The sequence below is a fragment of the Falco biarmicus genome, chromosome 16 (assembly GCF_023638135.1).
Source record: "Falco biarmicus isolate bFalBia1 chromosome 16, bFalBia1.pri, whole genome shotgun sequence".
Taxonomy (NCBI): domain Eukaryota; kingdom Metazoa; phylum Chordata; class Aves; order Falconiformes; family Falconidae; genus Falco; species Falco biarmicus.
This window is the reverse complement of record NC_079303.1, coordinates 1,558,714-1,575,319: the sequence shown is the minus strand read 5'-3', so window position 1 is coordinate 1,575,319 and position 16,606 is coordinate 1,558,714. Positions and strand designations below refer to the sequence as shown.

The window sequence follows — 16,606 nt, the reverse complement described above, 5'->3', positions numbered from 1 at the left end:
ACACGACACACCATGCACACACCACACGTTGTGCACACACCCCCTGCTGTGCACACACACCACACGCCCCGCACACACCACATGTCATGCACACACACCATACATGCACACCACATGTTGTGCACACACCACCTGCCGTGCACACACACCACACGCCGTGCACACACACCGTGCACGCACACCACCTGCCGTGTACACACAACACACACTGTGCACACACACCACACGTCATGCACACATTGTGCACACACCCGAGGTGTTGTGCACACACACCGTGCACACACACCGTGCACACACACACACCGTGCACACACCACCCGCCCCCCCCCCCCCATCGGTGCCCAGCCGGGGCGGCGCGGGGGACACAGCCCTTGTACAAACCCCACACCTGTATTTGGCATTTTTTGGCGCGCGGCGGGGGGGGACACGAGGGGGGGGACGTACAAAAGCCGTAATGAAGCTCCGGTCCGAAGCGGGTCCCTAAGGCCACGTTGGGGGGTGGGGGGTGGGCGCAGGTGGCCCCCCCGCCCTGTCACAGCTCCATGGCGGTGCTGCCGGATGATGTCTTCAACGGGACGGAGTCGAAACCATCCGGCATCCTCTGCAGCGAGCCCCGGCGTCAGCGGGCTGAGCCCCGCCGCGCCCCCCAGCCCCCCCCAGCGTGGGGAAACTGAGGCACGGAGCAGCCACACGCCCCCCCCCTCCAGCGTGGTTTCTCTGGTGTCTACTCTGGGGTTGTGCCTCTGCTCCTTACCTTGGACGTGAGGGACTTGATTTTGCCAAAAAGCGACTTCTTGGTGGCAAAGACCAGGTCATCCTCGGCGTCCTCCCCCTCCATGATGGCACAGCTGTCCGGTGCCGGCAGCTCGCTCTCCTTGGCCGCTGCGTTCATCACCAGCTTGGAGTATTTATACTCCAGCCTGGGGACAGAACGTGGTGGCATCAACCCCCTCCACCACCACCATGGTGATGATGGTCCCCGTGTCCCCAAATCCCCGGTGGCATCGCTCACTTTTGGTTCTTCTTCCAGAAGTAGGCGGCGAGGGCGGCCAGCAGGATGGCGGCGCAGGTGCCGGCGGAGATCCCAACCTTCAGCCAAAAATCCACGCTCCGGCAGCCCCTCACCTTCTGCGCCGGCAAGCTCTGCCCGCCATGGCACAGCCGGGGCTCCCGCCACACGTACGTGGTTCTCTGGGGGGGGGGGGGAAGGGAATGGGGGGGCTCAGTGGTGCGGGGGACCCCCAGCCCATCCCCGTGGCCTCGTGCCCACTGGCACGCTCGTACCTGGATGCCACCGAGGCAGGCGCCGACGATGGGGCGGTAGTGGCTGGCGGAGCAGCGGGGGCAGCCCTCGCCCGTCACCCACAGAAAGTGGAAGGTGCAGCCGTCGCAGGTGCCCTCGGGACATTTGCTGGGCGGTAGAGAAAATGAGGGGGGGGCTCGGCCAGTGATGACAACCCAAGGTGGGGGACATGGGGACACACGCAAAGCACCCAAGGGTTGCACCCCACACCCCGGGTGGGTAGGTGATGGCGGGGTCACCCTGGGGGGGGGGGTGATGATGTCCCCCCACCCCCAGTGCCACCCCAGCCCCCCTACCTGGGCACGGCCAGGGTGCCGGTGCCAGGGCGCAGTGGGTCGCAGCGCAGGCGGATGGCGGTGGCACGGCCCCCGCTGCAGGGCTGTGTCACGTCATTGGACCTGAGGGGACACGGGGGCTCAGCTGGGGGACAGGGGGGGACACAGTGGGGTCCCTGCGTGCCCTCCCCAGCCACCCACCCTCACCTGTAGAAGAAGACGATGTCGGGCAGGTCGGGGTGGCCGGGGGGGAAGTGCTCAGGGGGGGAGGTGATGCCATCCAGCGCGGAGCCAGCGGTGACACCTGCGGCGAGAGCAGGGCAGGAGCGGGGGTCCCAGTGGCACCGGGGTCCCACGGGGGACACACGGTGAGGATGAGGGTCAAAGCACGGGGGGGGCTGCTGCGGGGGGCAGCCAGGGCACCCCAGCTCACCCACGATGCGGTCGGCCAGGCTGACGGGCTGCGAGGACACAGCTGTCTTGTAGCCCATGACGTCGGGGGGCACCAGGATGGCCTGGCAGACGTGTGACCTCACCACCCGGGCAGGGTCCCCCTCACCCGCCGGCAGCCGCACGTCCGTCACGTTGTCCGTGCAGGAGGCCATCTTCCTGCCCTGCCAGCGAGGGGGGGGGTGACACCAGGCGGCCATGGCACACGCGTGTTCACATGTGTGCGTGTCTGCAGTGGTGCACCTTTGGGTGTGCACCTGGGTGTGCACAGCCAGGTGCACGCGTGGGACTGCGGGTGTGCATGTGTGTTTGCATGAGCATTTGTGTGTTTGCACATGCCTGAGTGTTTGTACAACTTGTTTGTACAACTCTGTAGAGTTGCATGTGTGCAGGGCTGTGTGCCCGTGTGCATGTGTTTGCACAAGTGTGCATGTGTGTTTGCATGAGTGTGCACATGCACTTGCATGACTGTGTGCACGTGTTCATGTGTGTTTGCATGAGCATTTGTGTGTGTTTGCACGGGTGTGCACGTGTGCCTGAGTGTTTGTACGACTGTGTGGAGATGCATATGTGCAGGGCTGTGTCCCTGTGTGCATGTGTTTGCATGAGTGTGCATGTGGGTTTGCACGAGTGTGTGCATGCATTTGCATGACTGTGTGCACATATTCATGTGTGTTTGCATGGCTGTGCATGCATGCATGTATATGTGTACACCTGCCTTTGCCCAGCTGCATCTATCTGCATGTTTGCATGATCACACGTGGTTGCACAACAGTGCACACGTGCATGTGCTTCCGTATGACTGCATGTACACCTGTGTTTGCACCAATGCACGCAATGCATTTGCACCACAATGTGCGTGGGTTTGCACGCTTGCATGACTGCCTGTGCTTGCACAACTGCACATGCGCAAGAGTTTGCACTACACGTGCAAGCACACCCATGCATTTGCACTACATATACTTGCACACACATGTGTTTGCACTACATGTGCATGCACACACATGTTCTCACCACCGTGTGCATGCACCACCCCCCTTCCCAGGGCTGGGGGGAGGCACCCACCCCGTCCCCCCACCAGCAGGCAGGTGCGCGGTGCTGTGGGTGCTGTGGGTGAGGGGTGCAGCGCTGTGGGTGCCCCAGACTCACCTGGTGGCCGCAGAGGCTGATGTTGAAGTGGTGGAAGTACTTGAGGCCCTTGGCGGTGAAGCTGGGGCCGCTGGCAAAGGCCATGCTGGCGGCCAGCGCCGAGAAGTCGTAGTGCAGGATCTGGCCTGGCAGCACCAGGGAGAAGCTGCAGTTGTTATAGCAGAGGGAGCGGAGCTGTGGGGGCAGGAGGTGGCAGTCAGGGGTGGCCAGGGGCTGGCATCACCCTGCCAGGGACGGATAGTGTCACCCATCGGGGACAGCTCGGGTCATGCCCCTGGGGACAGCAGAGAGCTGGCATCGGCATCACCCGGGAGGGACAGCTTGGGGAGAGTGGTGTCACCCACTCCATCACCCACCCAGAATAGCCAGGGGTGCCAGTGTCACCTCCCTGGGGACAGCTGGGGTCATGCCCTTGGGGACAGCAGAGAGCTGGCATTACCCAGCAGGGACAGCCAGGGGGCTGGAGGTGTCACCCACCCTGTCACCCACCTGGGATGGCCAGGGGTGCCAGTGTCACCTCCCCAGGGACAGCTGGGGACTGGCATCACCCAGACAGTGTCTGGCCAGAGGGGCTGGTGTCACCCTCCTGGAGCTGGCTGGTGCCACCCATCTGGGACATCTGGGCTGGTGTCACCCACATCATCACCCATCTGGGATGGTCGGGGGGGGCCTGGCATCACCCATGGGGATATCACCTCCCCACCCCACAGACCCCCACCCTGGGGGACACGCAGGGACAGGCACCTGGTTGCTGTGGGTGCCGGGGCCACAGGGGTGGCAGGCGGGGGTCCCATCTGAGGGGTGACCCCGCAGGTAGGTGCCGGCTGGGCAGGGCCGGCAGGCGCCCGAGCCGTGGTCCACAGCGCTCCCGGGGGGACACGGGGCGCAGGATCCGGCCGGCTCGGGGGCGCAGCGCCGGCAGAAGGATGCCACCCCTCCCAGCACGTTGGTAACGTTGATGGAATAGAGCTTGGCCACGTCACTGGTGTACCGCCGGCCCTGGAACCGAGAGCGCCTGTCAGCATCGCGCCCCCGGCACCTGCAGCCCACCGGGGGGGTCACCCCCTGCCCCTCACCGCCTCGTGGTAGGGGGTGCGCTGGAAAGCCCATGTGAAGCTCATGGTGGCGTTTTTCTCCACCACGTAGGTGTAGGACTGCTTCCCCTTGGGGCCCGTCCACGTCTCCACCGGCGTGTTGGTGCGGGAGTTGATGCCCTGTGGGGACAGGGGAATGGTGGGACCCCTCCAAACCCCCCGTCGCCCCCCAATTCCCCCCCCGCCGTGTGCCCCCCACTCACCACCATGAAGTAGAGCTCACAGCTGACGCTGCAGACGGTCTCGAAGACGAAGGTGATTCTGGCCACCTCCTTGCTCTCCGCATCCTCCAGCACTGGGTTGGGAGGGCTGGGGACGGCATGGGGACAGCGTGGGGACGCTGCTGGGCTCTACCCCATGGCCACATCCCCCCCTCCCTGGGGACACCGCGGCACTGGTCCCCCCCTAACCTGAAGCCAGGGACCACCAGCGTGAGGATCATGAAGTCATTATCAGAGGCTCCCGCCGCCGTGTAGATGTAGTCCCCGGCCACCTCCCAGCCTGCAAGGACACGGTGACAGCTCAGCCGAGTCGCAAGCTGCCCCACGGGAGGGGACACCGACGGGACAACATCACGGAGCTACCTGCCATCCCTTTGTACTCAAAGTTGATGCCGCTGAGGACGGTGGTCTCCATGTTGGGGGGCAACACGTTCCACCACTTGTACTCCAAGCCCAGCACCGGCTCGGTGCCCGCCGGGCAGCTGATGCAGCCTGGGGACAGGAGGGGACAACCCTGCACCAGGGTGGCACCCACCTTCCCCCCCAGCAGCTCCGGGTGCCCCGGTCACCCCCTTGGGGACAACGATGGGGACATCCCTACCGGAGCCGTTGGAGTAGGAGCCGTAGGGACAGGGCTGGCAGGCGCTGCCGTTGCTTTTGGCAAAGCCGGGGTTGCAGGGGGGGCACTGGGTTTTCACCCCCGACGGGGGCAGCTTGGCCGCCTGCGGGAGCTCCTCGCTGCAGATCTTCGGTTCTGCCCACTTGAACATCAGCTGGGTCTGCCCGGGGGGAGCGAGGGGCTGAGATGGGGCGAGGGGACACAGGGACAGCGGGTGCCAGCCCCCCGCCGTGCCCCCTGCCGTACCTCGCCGCGGGCATTGCAGGCGGTGTGGGTGTAGAAGTAATCCTTGTCAGTGCAGGGCGGCCGTGCTTTGCAGGATGCTGAGCCCGGCTCTGCCGACCGCAGCGGGGACAGCGGCTGAGCCAGCCCGGTCCCCCGTGGGATGCCCCACCACCACGCCACCAGCCAGATGGCCGTGTGTGCCCCCCCAAGGGATGGCAGGTCCTCATGGCCCATCACATCACCGCCCGCCTCCTCAGGGGCATCCCCACAGGGGGACTGTGACACAAAGGGACCTGGCTGCCACCTCTGGTCAGGGAAAAGGGGACACCTGGCTGCCACCTCTGGGTCAGGGGACTGGGGACACCCGGCTGCCATCTCTGGGCGAGGGGACAGGGGACGCCTGGCTGCCACCGCTGGTCAGGGAAAAGGGGACACCTGGCTGCCACCTCTGGGTCAGGGGACAGGGACCCCCGGTGCCACCTCTCACCGGCGTAGGCGGAGGGCTCGCAGGGCTGGCAGGCGGTGGCCCCTTTGCTGGAAAAGGTGTCGGCGGGGCAGAGCTGGCAGGCGGAGGAGCCGGCGGTGGGCGCGTAGGTGCCAGGTTTGCAGGGGAAGCACTCGGAGGTATAAGCCACCCCTGGCAGTGGGAGGGTGCTCAGAGTGTGGGAGCCATGGGGGATGGGGGGGGGGGAGGTAGTGGGACCCCCTCCCCTCCCCCACCTACCTGTGATGCCGATGTTCCTCACCAGCACTGGTTTGGGGACCTTGGACCAGACAGAGAAAGCCGTGGTGCGCCAGTACAGCACGTTGTTGCCATGGCTCAGCTCCACCTGGAAAAGGTGGGGGGGGGGATGGGGGGGTCAGGGGGAGAGGGGCTGCTGGTCCCACTGCTGGGGAGGGGAGTGGCACCCATAGGTGGGGAGCTGAGGCTCTAACCCATCTGCCATCACCCACCACCCCATCCACATCCTCATGGAGCATCTACTTCCCCAGAGTGGGGGACAAGGGACCCCAGGGGATGCGCCAAGAGCCCCCTACTGTGTCACTCCCCTCCCCACTCCGTGTCACCGCCCTCCCCCACCCTGTGTCACCTCCTGCCCCCCCACTCACGCTGTGAAACTCCCAGCCCTTCTCTGTTGTCCGCATCCAGCGCGACTCCTCCACCATGGGCTGGCACTGGTCGTTTTGCACCTGCGGGGCTGGCGTGAGGACGGGGACCCCGCCATGTCCCCAGGGACCCCCCCTCCATTCCTGCACCCTTCCCACCCCATCACCTACAAAGAACTCGAAGACAATGCTGCTGTCGGGGTAGATGTACTCAAAGGAGACAGTGCCCGACTGCTTGAGGTTGACGGCGTACATGAGGGTGGCCGTGCACTCGTCCGTGTTGGAGGCCACGTAGTCCCCCAGCGGCACCCACGTCGACCTGGGTGGGTGACACACAGCGTGGGCTCTGTCACCAGTCCGAGCTCCCCGTGGCAGCTGGGATGGGGCCAGCTGTGACGGTGCCCAGGCAGCCGGAGCAGGGAGGAAGTGCTGGCCACAGGGGCTTGGGGACACCCTGGTACCCCAGGGCCCGAGGATGGAGAGCTGGGCACTGGGGACATGCCACTGTGTGGTGGCCGGACCCATATCCCTGGGGGCTTTTTCCCCCCCAGCCCGTCCCTGCCGCGCTGGTGAGAGGCGGGTGGGCTGCAGGGAGCAGGAGCTGGATCCTGCTGCGCCACAGCCGCGCCGGGGACGCGGTGAATAATTAAAGCGCTGCTGGAAGTAGGTTACATTTGCAAGTTGCATAAACGCTGCAGCACAAGGCAGCTCAACAGCTGCCGGTGCAACCGGCCGGTGGCAGGGCTCGGTGGCTGCCGGTGCAACTCGGTGGCTGCCGGTGCAACCGGCCAGCGGCGGTGGCTGCCGGTGCAACCCGGTGGCTGCTGGTGCCCGCAGCAGGGCTCGGTGGCTGCTGGTGCAACCGGCCAGTGCCAGGGCTCGGTGGCTGCCACCACTGACCAAAGAGACATGGTGGACAGAGCTGTGGGGACCCCCATGGGGTGCTCCCTCTCTGAGGAGGGTTGATGTGGGTGGCACATGGGCCCTGCCACCGCGGGTGGCGGTGATGCTGCTGGGGTGTCCCCTTGGTGTGGCCGGGGCGTCCCCCACAGCGCCCTGCCAGTATCACCTCCCAGGGAAGGGTGACGGAGGGAGTATGGGGGATGGGGTGTCAGGGAAATGGGGTGCTATTGATGCACAGAGGTGTCACAGCACCCATCCTGCTCACTGCTGCACCGGGCACTGCACCCATCCCTGCTGTGCCGGGGTGGCCAAGTCCCTGAGCATCTTCCCGGGGGGAGCAGCCGGGCTCCATCCAGCCCCTGCCCACTAACGCAGAGGAGCCGCGCCAGCGGCAGCACGTGACTCACGCTGTGCAGTTCTCCACCGCGTCACCGAAGCCATCGTCGACCTCCAGGTTGGTGGCAACGTTGGCAAAGCCATGGGGCACCTCGTCCCACTCGTCGAAGCGGATGCCGGTGCCCAGCGAGTAGGTGCCCTCGGCGCAGGGCTTGCACGCCTGCGCCTTCATGTCCAGGAACTCGCCCGCCTTGCAGGAGAAAGCTGCCCACATGCAGCGAGGGGGGGTCAGGGCTGCCCCTCGCTGCCCCCAGCGCTGCTCCAGCCTTGTCATCCCCAGCTCCACTTGTCGGCGTGCTTCCACGAGGATCCCCCATCCTGAGCATCCCCGCAGCAGCCAGGCAGCCCCCCTGATTTATGGTTTTTGGCTACGGCGTGGCACTTCCCCGCCTGCTCCTGGGCCAGCGAGGGTCAGGTGGGATGCAGCCCCCTGCTCAAGCGCGCTCAGAGCCCGGCACTCCCCAGGGCTTGGCGGGTGGGGGGGAATTCCATTTCCATTTCCATTTCCATCCCACTTCCCACATCCCGGCCTTCCCAGTGGGAGCTGACAGCGCTGACAGCGCTCATTGCTGCCGCGCACACAGGTCCCGTCGCTGCCTTTGAAGGCATCGCGCTGCGACGGAGCTGGTGACAAGCAGCGCTTCATCTCATTGCCCCGCTCCCCCCCCTCGCCCTCATTTCCCACCCTGCCCTCCTCACGCCCCAGGACCCCCCCATCTGGCCCCCCCCCCCCCCCCAGCCTTACAGCACTCGGTGCCCCTGACAGGGTCCGGCAGGCCAGTGCAGAGTCCCGGCACGTGTGGCACGGCCACCCGCCACCGCGAGCCCGTGCTGTCACACGCCGTGTACTCGTAGTGGTACTCGGACTGGAAGAAGAAACACACAGGGAGAGCTGAGGCCCCGAGACCCCCACCACGCTGCCTCCCCGACAGGGTGCCCCCCCCCACCAGCATGTGCCCGGCCACCCCTTGCACTGGTATTTTTGTTTTAAGCGGTGGTGATGTCCCGCAGTGCCCAGGCCCCCGGCTCAGCCAGGCTGCTCTGCCCCAGCCCCGAGAGAAGATGCTTTGGGGGGGTGTCAGGCTGGGGGTGCTGGGGCAGGGGGTGCTCAGGGTAGTGGGTGCTCAGGATAGGGGTGCTGGGGCAGAGGATGCTTAGGGTGGGGGGGCTCAGGATGGGGGGGCTGGGGCAGGGGGTGCTCAGGGTGGTGGGAGCTGGGGCAGGGGGTGCTGGGGCAGGGGATGCTCAGGGCAGGGGTGGCTCAGGGTGTGGGGGCAGGTGGTACTCAGGGTGGGGGTGCTGTGGCAAGGGGTGCTCAGGGTGGGGGTGCTGGGGTAGGGGATGCTCAGGGCAGGGGGTGCTCAGGGCGGGGGTGCTTAGGGTGGGGGTGCTGGGGCAGGGGATGCTCAGGGCAGGGGGTGCTCAGGGTGGGGGTGCTCAGGGTGGGGGTGCTGGGGTACCGGGGACGGTGCAGGCTGGGGAGATGCTGGGGGCACAGAGATGCCTGGCTGGGGGGACACTGAGGCTGAGGCTTCAGATAGGATGACGTCGTCCCCCCCCAAGACATCCCCCTCCCCCCGGGATGCCAAACCCCAGGGAGGGCTGTGGTGTCACCCAGGCCACGCACACGTGCCCAGGACCTCCCTGACCCCCACACGGGACGTGGCAGCCCTGGTGCATGGGGACTGATGCTGCCACCCTTTCCGTGGGGGGGCTGGAACCATGGCCTCCCCTGGTGCCAGCAAGCAGATGCCACTGGCACAGCACAGCATGGCACAGCATGGCATGGCATGGCACAGCATGGCACTGCACAGCATGGCACAGTACGGCAAGTATGGCACAGCATGGCATGGCATGGCACAACACGGCGTGGCACAGCACGGCATGGCACAGCATGGCATGGCATGGCACAACATGGCGTGGCACAGCACAGCATGGCACAGCATGGCATGGCATGGCACAGCATGGCACTGCGCAGCATGGCACAGTATGGCACAGCATGGCATGGCGTGGCACAGCACGGCATGGCACAGCATGGCACCGCATGGCACAGCACAGCATGGCACGGCATGGTTTGCCATGGCCTGGCCCGTGCGTGGCGGCTCCTGTGGCTCATTAAACAGCCTCCTCGGTACAACCCCGCTACACCGTCACGCCTGGAGCCACGGTGGGAGCACCGGGGGGGCAGAGAAGGGCTGGGGGGGGAGTGGGGCACCATGACCCCCCCGTGCCGCCAGCTGCCTCCAAGCCGGTGCTGGCTCAAGGCCGGCACGGTTGATCTCCCAGCCAGGGCGAAGGCCAGGTCCGGCTGCTCTGCGGGTGCTGCCAGCGTGGTGGGGTACCGGGGGGGCGAGGGAGCGACGCCGCAGCCCCCCACCCCACCGCCTCCACTGCAGCATCTCTGGGGCGTCTGAGCCGGGCGCCGCGGCTTCGTGCTCCCGGCGGAGCGTGGCAGGTTGGAGAGAAAACAAGGCTTTGATGTTCCCGTCAGCTGGAAATGGCGAGGATGGGGGGAAAGGGGGGACGGGGAAGCACGAAAGCTCTGCCAGCAGCACCCCTGCCCGCGCACCGGCAGCACCAACCCCCCCGGCCCTGGGACAGGGACACCCTGGAGGGTGCCCACTGCCACTGGCAGGACGGGGGCACCCACGGGGGCACCCAGCGCTCAGCAGCCCCCAGCCCCCAGTATCACTCTTGCTCCCCAGGGATTCCCTTGGGAAGAAGGTGTTTTTTCCCTCTTCCCAAACTTTTCCCCTCCGGCACGGAGCTGAGCAGCTGGGATGAGCAACATTAATCACTCCCTTTCATAAAAGCTTCAAATTTTTGGAAAAATCTAAATAAATTGACCCAATTTAGCCCCAGGGCGGCTCTGCAGCAGGGGGACGGGATGGGACCCAAGGCTGCCACTGTCACCCTGTGCTGGCCAGGACAGGGACAGGGGCTGTCCCCAGTGGGGGACAGGGCCAGGGGCCACAACCTGTGGGAGCGATCCCTGCCGGGGCAGGTGCCAGCCGCAGTCTATTGTTTCCAGCTCCGGGCCACAGAACACAGGAAAAAAAAAATGGGATCACGGCACAAAAAAAATGACTGGCCCAGATGAAAAGCAGCCGCAGGACAGGGAGAGCCGGGGGCGCGGGGGGGGGGGGCGGGGGGGCGGCGGGACCCCACGGACGGTGAGTGCAGACCCCCGGGAGGGAAATTTGAGGGAAAGGTGGCGGAGGGCTCATCCCGGCACCGCTGTCCCCAAGGCGACCAAGTCCTGGTGAGTGGCAGACCCCCCCGGTTTGTCCTCGCCGGACACTTTGTCCCCACTTGGCTACGGGGCCACCGCGTGCCAGGCTGGGAATGGCATGTGGCGGATGGGGATGTGGCCGTGTCCTGCTGTCACCCATGGAAGGTTTGGGGACATCCCAGTGTCCCTCGGGCTTGGGACGTGGGGAGGCAGATGTGGAGGTGGAGGTGGCCCCAGGGACCCCCTGGGGACTGGGAGATCCCCTGGGGGCCTGGGGGGGACGGACAAGCCGCCTCCCCGGGCGCCCAGGGGATCCTCCAGTTCCCCCCACCCCACTATAGGGACCCCTCGCAGGGACCAGCCCCATCCCCGGTGCCCCGGTGCCCCCCATCCTCCTTATCCCATAGGGACCAGCCCCAGACCCGCTTCCCCCGAGCTGCGGGCGTCGGTTTCACCTGCCAGTTGCCGGTTACCGGTCGCCAGTTACACACACACACACCCACCCCCCCGCGCCTTCTCCACCCTCCTCCCTCCCATCTCCCGGTTCCGGTGCCGGTACCTCCTTGCAGACGTGCAGCCGCTCCCTGGTGCGGCCCGGTGGCGGGGCGGCCGCCAGGGACAAGGCCAGCAGCGCCCACCGGGCCGCGGTGCCGGTACCGGTCATGGCGCAGCGGCAGCGGCGGCGGTAACGCTCGGCCCCGCGCGGGCACCGGCCCCGCGGCCCCGCCCCCGCCAACGGCCCGGCCCCGCGCGCGCACCTGCCGCCACCTGCCCCGCCCCGGCACGGGGAACGGCACCAGGAGCGTATTCCCGGCACCGGCAACGGCACCGCCGGAACAGTACCGGGAGCGTATTCCCGGCACCGGGAATGGCACCACCGGGAGCGGCACCCGGAACGTATTCCCGGCACCGGGAACATATCCCTGGCACCGGCACCGGGCATCGCCCCCGAGAACGTATTCCCGGCACCGGGAATGTATCACTGGCACCAGGCATCGCCCCCGGGAGCGATACCGGGAACGTATTGCCGGCACTGGGAACGGAACCCCCGGGAATGGCACCGGGAACGTATCCCTGGCACCGGCACCAGGAACGTATCGCCGCCACCGGGCATCGCCCCCGGGAACGTATCCCTGGCACCGGCACCGGGAACGTAACTCCCGGGAACGGCACCGGGAAGGTATTCCCGGCACGGGGAATGTATCCCTGGCACCGGCACTGGGCATCACCCCGGGGAACGGCACCGGGCACGTATCCCCCGGGAGCAGCACCGGGCATCACCCCCGGCACTGGCACCGGGAATGTAACGGCCGGGAACCATACCGGGAACATATCCCCGGCACCGGCACCGGCCATCACCCCCGGGAGCCGCACCGGGAACACATCCCCCGGGAACTGTACCGGGAACGGCCCGGGCACTGCCAGTCCGGGGGTGTAACACCGACCCCCGACCCCCCCTCCGGTAACGGCCCCTCCTCCTGGGCCTGGGGCGGGGGTCACGGCTCCCCCTGTGCCCCCGAGCCACCCCCACCCCACGCGTGAGCCTGTCCCCCATGTCCCCTGCGCCCCCAGCCCCACACAGCCCCCCCGGCCACACCCTATGGAGCCCGTGAGCAGCCGGTGCACCGGGGGGGACACGGCCATGTGCTCTGGCCAGGAGGACATGGGGGACATGGGGGACATGGGGACACCAGGGACATGGGAGACACAGGAGGTATGGGGGACAGGGGGACAGAGGAGATGTGGGGACGCCAGGTACAAGGGGGACACGGGGGACATGGGAGACACAGGAGATATGGGGACATCAGGGACATGGGGGACACAGGGAACACAGGAGGTACGGGGGACAGAGGAGGTACGGGGGACACCAGAGCAGGGGGGACACAGGAGATATGGGGACATCAGGGACATGGGGGACACAGGGAACACAGGAGGTACGGGGGACACCAGAGCAGGGGGGACACAGGAGATATGGGGAGGACAGGGGGACTTGGGGGAAGTAGCAGATATGGGGGACATCGGGGGTAGGGGGTCACAGGGAACAGAGGAGGTATGGGGGGACATGGGGGACACAGGAGATATGGGGGACACCGGGGACATGGCTCCGAATGTGGTGGGACATGGGGATGGGGGACACGGCTGTGTGGTGGGGACACGCCTGTCCCCACGGTGGCACAGCGACACTGCCACATACCACAGGGACACCGCTGGGGACATGGTGGCAGGGGGTGGCCGCACCTCACGGCATCTGCAGTGTCCCCCAGCAGAGACCCCACAGCCCCCGCTGAGCCAGTGTCCCCCCCTCAGTGTCCCACAGTGTGGACACCAACAGCGCCTGTCCCAGTGACACTGACACGTGGCTGTCCCTGGTCACCACCGCAGCTGTCCCCTTGTCACCACGAGCTGCCAACAAAGGGCTGAGGAGCAGAGCCTGGGCGTCACCCGGGGGTGTCCCGGGGGGACATGGTGCAAGCAGCCTCCTGCCAGGCCTGGGCACCCCGCACGGGGCTCGCATGCCCTGCACGGGACTTGTGCGGCCCCGTGCGAAGCACACACATGTTGCACAGGCCTCGCGTGGCCTTGCGCACAGCTGCCGCCCAGCACAGGGCTCGCACGGCCCCATACACAGCTCACACGGGGTGCAGGGAGCGTGCAGAGCCTCACGCACAGCCCTTGCATGCTGCAGGGCTGCGGGAGCCCAGGGTACAGCTCACACGTGGTGCACGGGGCTCGTTGCACACTGCAGGTCTGGCACCGGGTTTGCACAGACCCATGCAAAGATCCCATGTGGCACAGTGTTTGCATGGCCCATGCAAGGCTCTTGTGCAACACAGCATTTGCATGGCCCTGTGCAAGGCTTCTGTGCATCATATAGGGTGCCCCGTGCAAAGCTCACATGCGGCACTGGGTTTGCATGTCACCATGCAAGGCTCTTGTGCAACACAGGGTTTGCATGGCCCCGTGCAAAGCTTCTGTGCATTGTATGGGGTTTGCACAGCCCTGTGCAAAGCTCTCATGTGGCACTGGGTTTCCATGGCCCCATGCAAAGATCCTGTGTGACACAGGCTTTGTGCGGCCCCATGCAAAGTTCCTGTGCACTGTGTGGGGGTTACACAGCCCCATGCAAGGCTGCTGCATGACACATGCGCACAGCCCTGCGCAAAGCTCCTGTGTATCACGTGGGATTTGCACAGCCCTGTGCAAAGCTCCTGTGTGGCAGTTTGCACAGAGCTGTGCAAAGATCCTGTGTATCACAGTATTTGCACGGCCCCATACAAGGCTCCTGCATGACACAGGCTTTGCATAGCTCTGTGCAAAGCTCATGTGTGGCATGGTGTTTGCATGGCCTCGTGCAAAGCTCTGTATATCACAGGGTTTGCACGGCCCCATGCAAAGCTCTATATATCACGTGGGATTTGCACAGCCCTGTGCAAAGATCCTGTGTGGCACGGTGTTTGCATGGCCCCGTGCAAATCTCCAGCATGACACAGGGTTTACACAGCCCTGTGCAAAGCTCCTGTGTATCACGTGGGATTTGCACGGCCCCATGCGAAGATCCTGTGTGGCAGTTTGCACAGAGCTGTGCAAAGATCCTGAGTATCACAGTATTTGCACGGCCCCATACAAGGCTCCTGCATGACACAGGCTTTGCATGGCTCTGTGCAAAGCTCATGTGTGGCATGGTGTTTGCACGGCCCCGTGCAAAGCTCCTGCGTATCATGTAGCATTTGCACGGCCCTGTGCAAAGATCCTGCATATCACAGTGTTTGCAAGGCCCCATACAAGGCTCCTGCATGACGCAGGGCTTGCACGGTCCTGTGCAAAGATCCCGTGTGGCATGGTGTTTGCACGGCCCCGTGCAAAGCTGTGTATTACGGTGTTTGCACAGCCCCATGCAAGGCTCCTGCATGACACAGGGTTTGCAAAGCTCATGCATGGCATGGTGTTTGCATGGCCCTGTGCAAAGCTCTTGTGTATTGCATGGGATTTCCATGGCCCTATGCAAAGCTCCTGTGTGGCATGGTGTTTGCATGGCCCTGTGCAAAGCTGTGTATCACATGGTTTGCATGGCCCCATGCAAAGTGGCTGCGTGACAGGGTTTGCATGGCCCTGTGCAAAGATCCTGTGTGGCAAGGTGTTTGCACAGCTCCGTGCAAATCTTCTGTGTGACACAGTTTGCAAAGCTCATGTGTGGCATGGTGTTTGCACAGCCCCGTGCAAAGCTCCTGTGTATCACATGGGACTTCCATGGCCCCACGCAAAGCTCCCGTGTGGCATGGTGTTTGCATGGCCTCATGCAAAGCTCCCAAGTATCACAGGGTTTGCACGGCCCCATGCAAGGCTGTGTATGACATGGGATTTGCACAGCTCTGTGCAAAGATCCCGTGTGGCACAGTGTTTGCATGGCCCCATGCAAATCTCCAGCATGACACAGGATTTGCACAGCCCTGCATAAAGCTCCTGTGTATTGTGTGGGATTTGCACGGCCCCATGCAAAGATCCTGTGTGGCAGTTTGCACAGGGCTGTGCAAAGATCCTGTGTATCAGTGTTTGCACGGCCCCATACAAGGCTCCTGCATGACACAGGGTTTGCAAAGCTCGTGTGTGGCATGGTGTTTGCATGGTCCTGTGCAAAACTCCAGTGTATCACATGGGATTTCCACGGCCCAGTGCAAAGCTCTGTATCACAGTGTTTGCATGGCCCCATGCAAGGCTGCTGCACCACACAGGGTTTGCACAGCCCTGTGCAAAGCTCCTATGTATCCCGTGGGATTTCCATGGCCTCCTGCAAAGCTCCCATGTGGCACGGTGTTTGCATGACCCCGTGCAAAGCTCTGTGTATCACATGGGATTTGCACGGCCCTGTGCAAAGCTCCTGTGTGGCACAGTGTTTGCACGGTCCTGTGCAAAGCTCCTGTGTATCGCCTGGCACGCTCCCGTGCGCTGCGCGGGGTTTGCGCGGCCGCATCCACTGTGCCCGCCCTCGGCGGGAGCTGCGCGCACGGCCCGGACGCTCCGCGCAGCCCTTGTGCGCAGCCGTGCCCGGTGCTTGGGGGCTCCGCGGCCCGGTGCCGGCGCGGCGGGGCTCGGCGGCGGGTCAGAATCGCAGGGCGCTCAGCGGCCGCGGCCTCGCCTATCTGATCGACTCATCCCGCCCGCCGCTGGCCGCCGCACATCGCCCGCGGGCTTCGCGGCGCCGCTCTTCTCACCTCGGCCCGGCGCCGCCGGCCGATCGAATAAGATCAACGTGTAGGGGGGCCGGCGCGCGCCGCGCACCACACACCCGCGCCTCGCACACGCGCACACACACGCACACACGTGCCTCACCCGGCACCCCGCACACGCACCCCGCACACGCACCGGCGCCGCCGCACCCCACCCGGCCCCGCCCCCGCCCCGCCATTTTATAGCGCGGCCGCGCGGGGCACGACGGGAAGAGCCTGCCGCTGCCCCGCCCAGCTGCAGCGCGCCCCCTGGAGGCGGGAGGACCCCCCCAACGGCCACGCGCCTGCGCGGGCACCGCCCCCCCACTGCTGGGGGGGAAGGGGGGCGTGTGTGCGGTGTGTGAACGCGTGTCTGTGTGCGTGGGGCTGTGTAATGTGTGCACGCGTGTCTGTGCGTGGGTGTGATG

General features: G+C 65.4%; 1 protein-coding gene and 1 non-coding gene across 2 annotated transcripts; both read right to left on the bottom strand.

Annotated features, from left to right (window-relative positions):
• Positions 1-427: 427 nt before the first annotated feature.
• ELAPOR1 (endosome-lysosome associated apoptosis and autophagy regulator 1) lies at positions 428-11,706 on the bottom strand. Its single transcript, XM_056362087.1, has 22 exons — positions 11,534-11,706; positions 8,488-8,608; positions 7,754-7,946; positions 6,615-6,762; positions 6,447-6,527; positions 6,061-6,166; positions 5,824-5,973; positions 5,358-5,446; positions 5,094-5,271; positions 4,856-4,984; positions 4,682-4,772; positions 4,475-4,580; positions 4,254-4,391; positions 3,922-4,176; positions 3,178-3,351; positions 2,012-2,192; positions 1,786-1,882; positions 1,600-1,701; positions 1,285-1,411; positions 1,013-1,191; positions 755-920; positions 428-601 (listed from the first exon to the last, which is right to left on the bottom strand). The coding sequence occupies exons 1-22, from the start codon at positions 11,636-11,638 to the stop codon at positions 533-535; spliced, it is 2,985 nt and encodes a 994-aa protein (XP_056218062.1). The 5' UTR covers positions 11,639-11,706; the 3' UTR covers positions 428-532.
• Positions 11,707-16,068: 4,362 nt separating this feature from the next.
• LOC130159986 (small Cajal body-specific RNA 2) lies at positions 16,069-16,310 on the bottom strand. The gene has a single exon (XR_008825909.1). It is a non-coding gene; the product is annotated as a small Cajal body-specific RNA 2 (non-coding RNA).
• Between the last annotated feature and the right edge of the window lie 296 nt (positions 16,311-16,606).

Coding starts and splice junctions, on each gene's coding strand:
- ELAPOR1 (XM_056362087.1), bottom strand. CDS start 11,638: ATGACCGGTACCGGCACCGCGGCCCGGTGGGCGCTGCTGGCCTTGTCC. Junction 5,447..5,823: donor CGAGCCCTCCGCCTACGCCG/GTGAGAGGTGGC, acceptor TGCGGTCGGCAG/AGCCGGGCTCAGCATCCTGC. Junction 602..754: donor TCAAGTCCCTCACGTCCAAG/GTAAGGAGCAGA, acceptor GGCTCGCTGCAG/AGGATGCCGGATGGTTTCGA.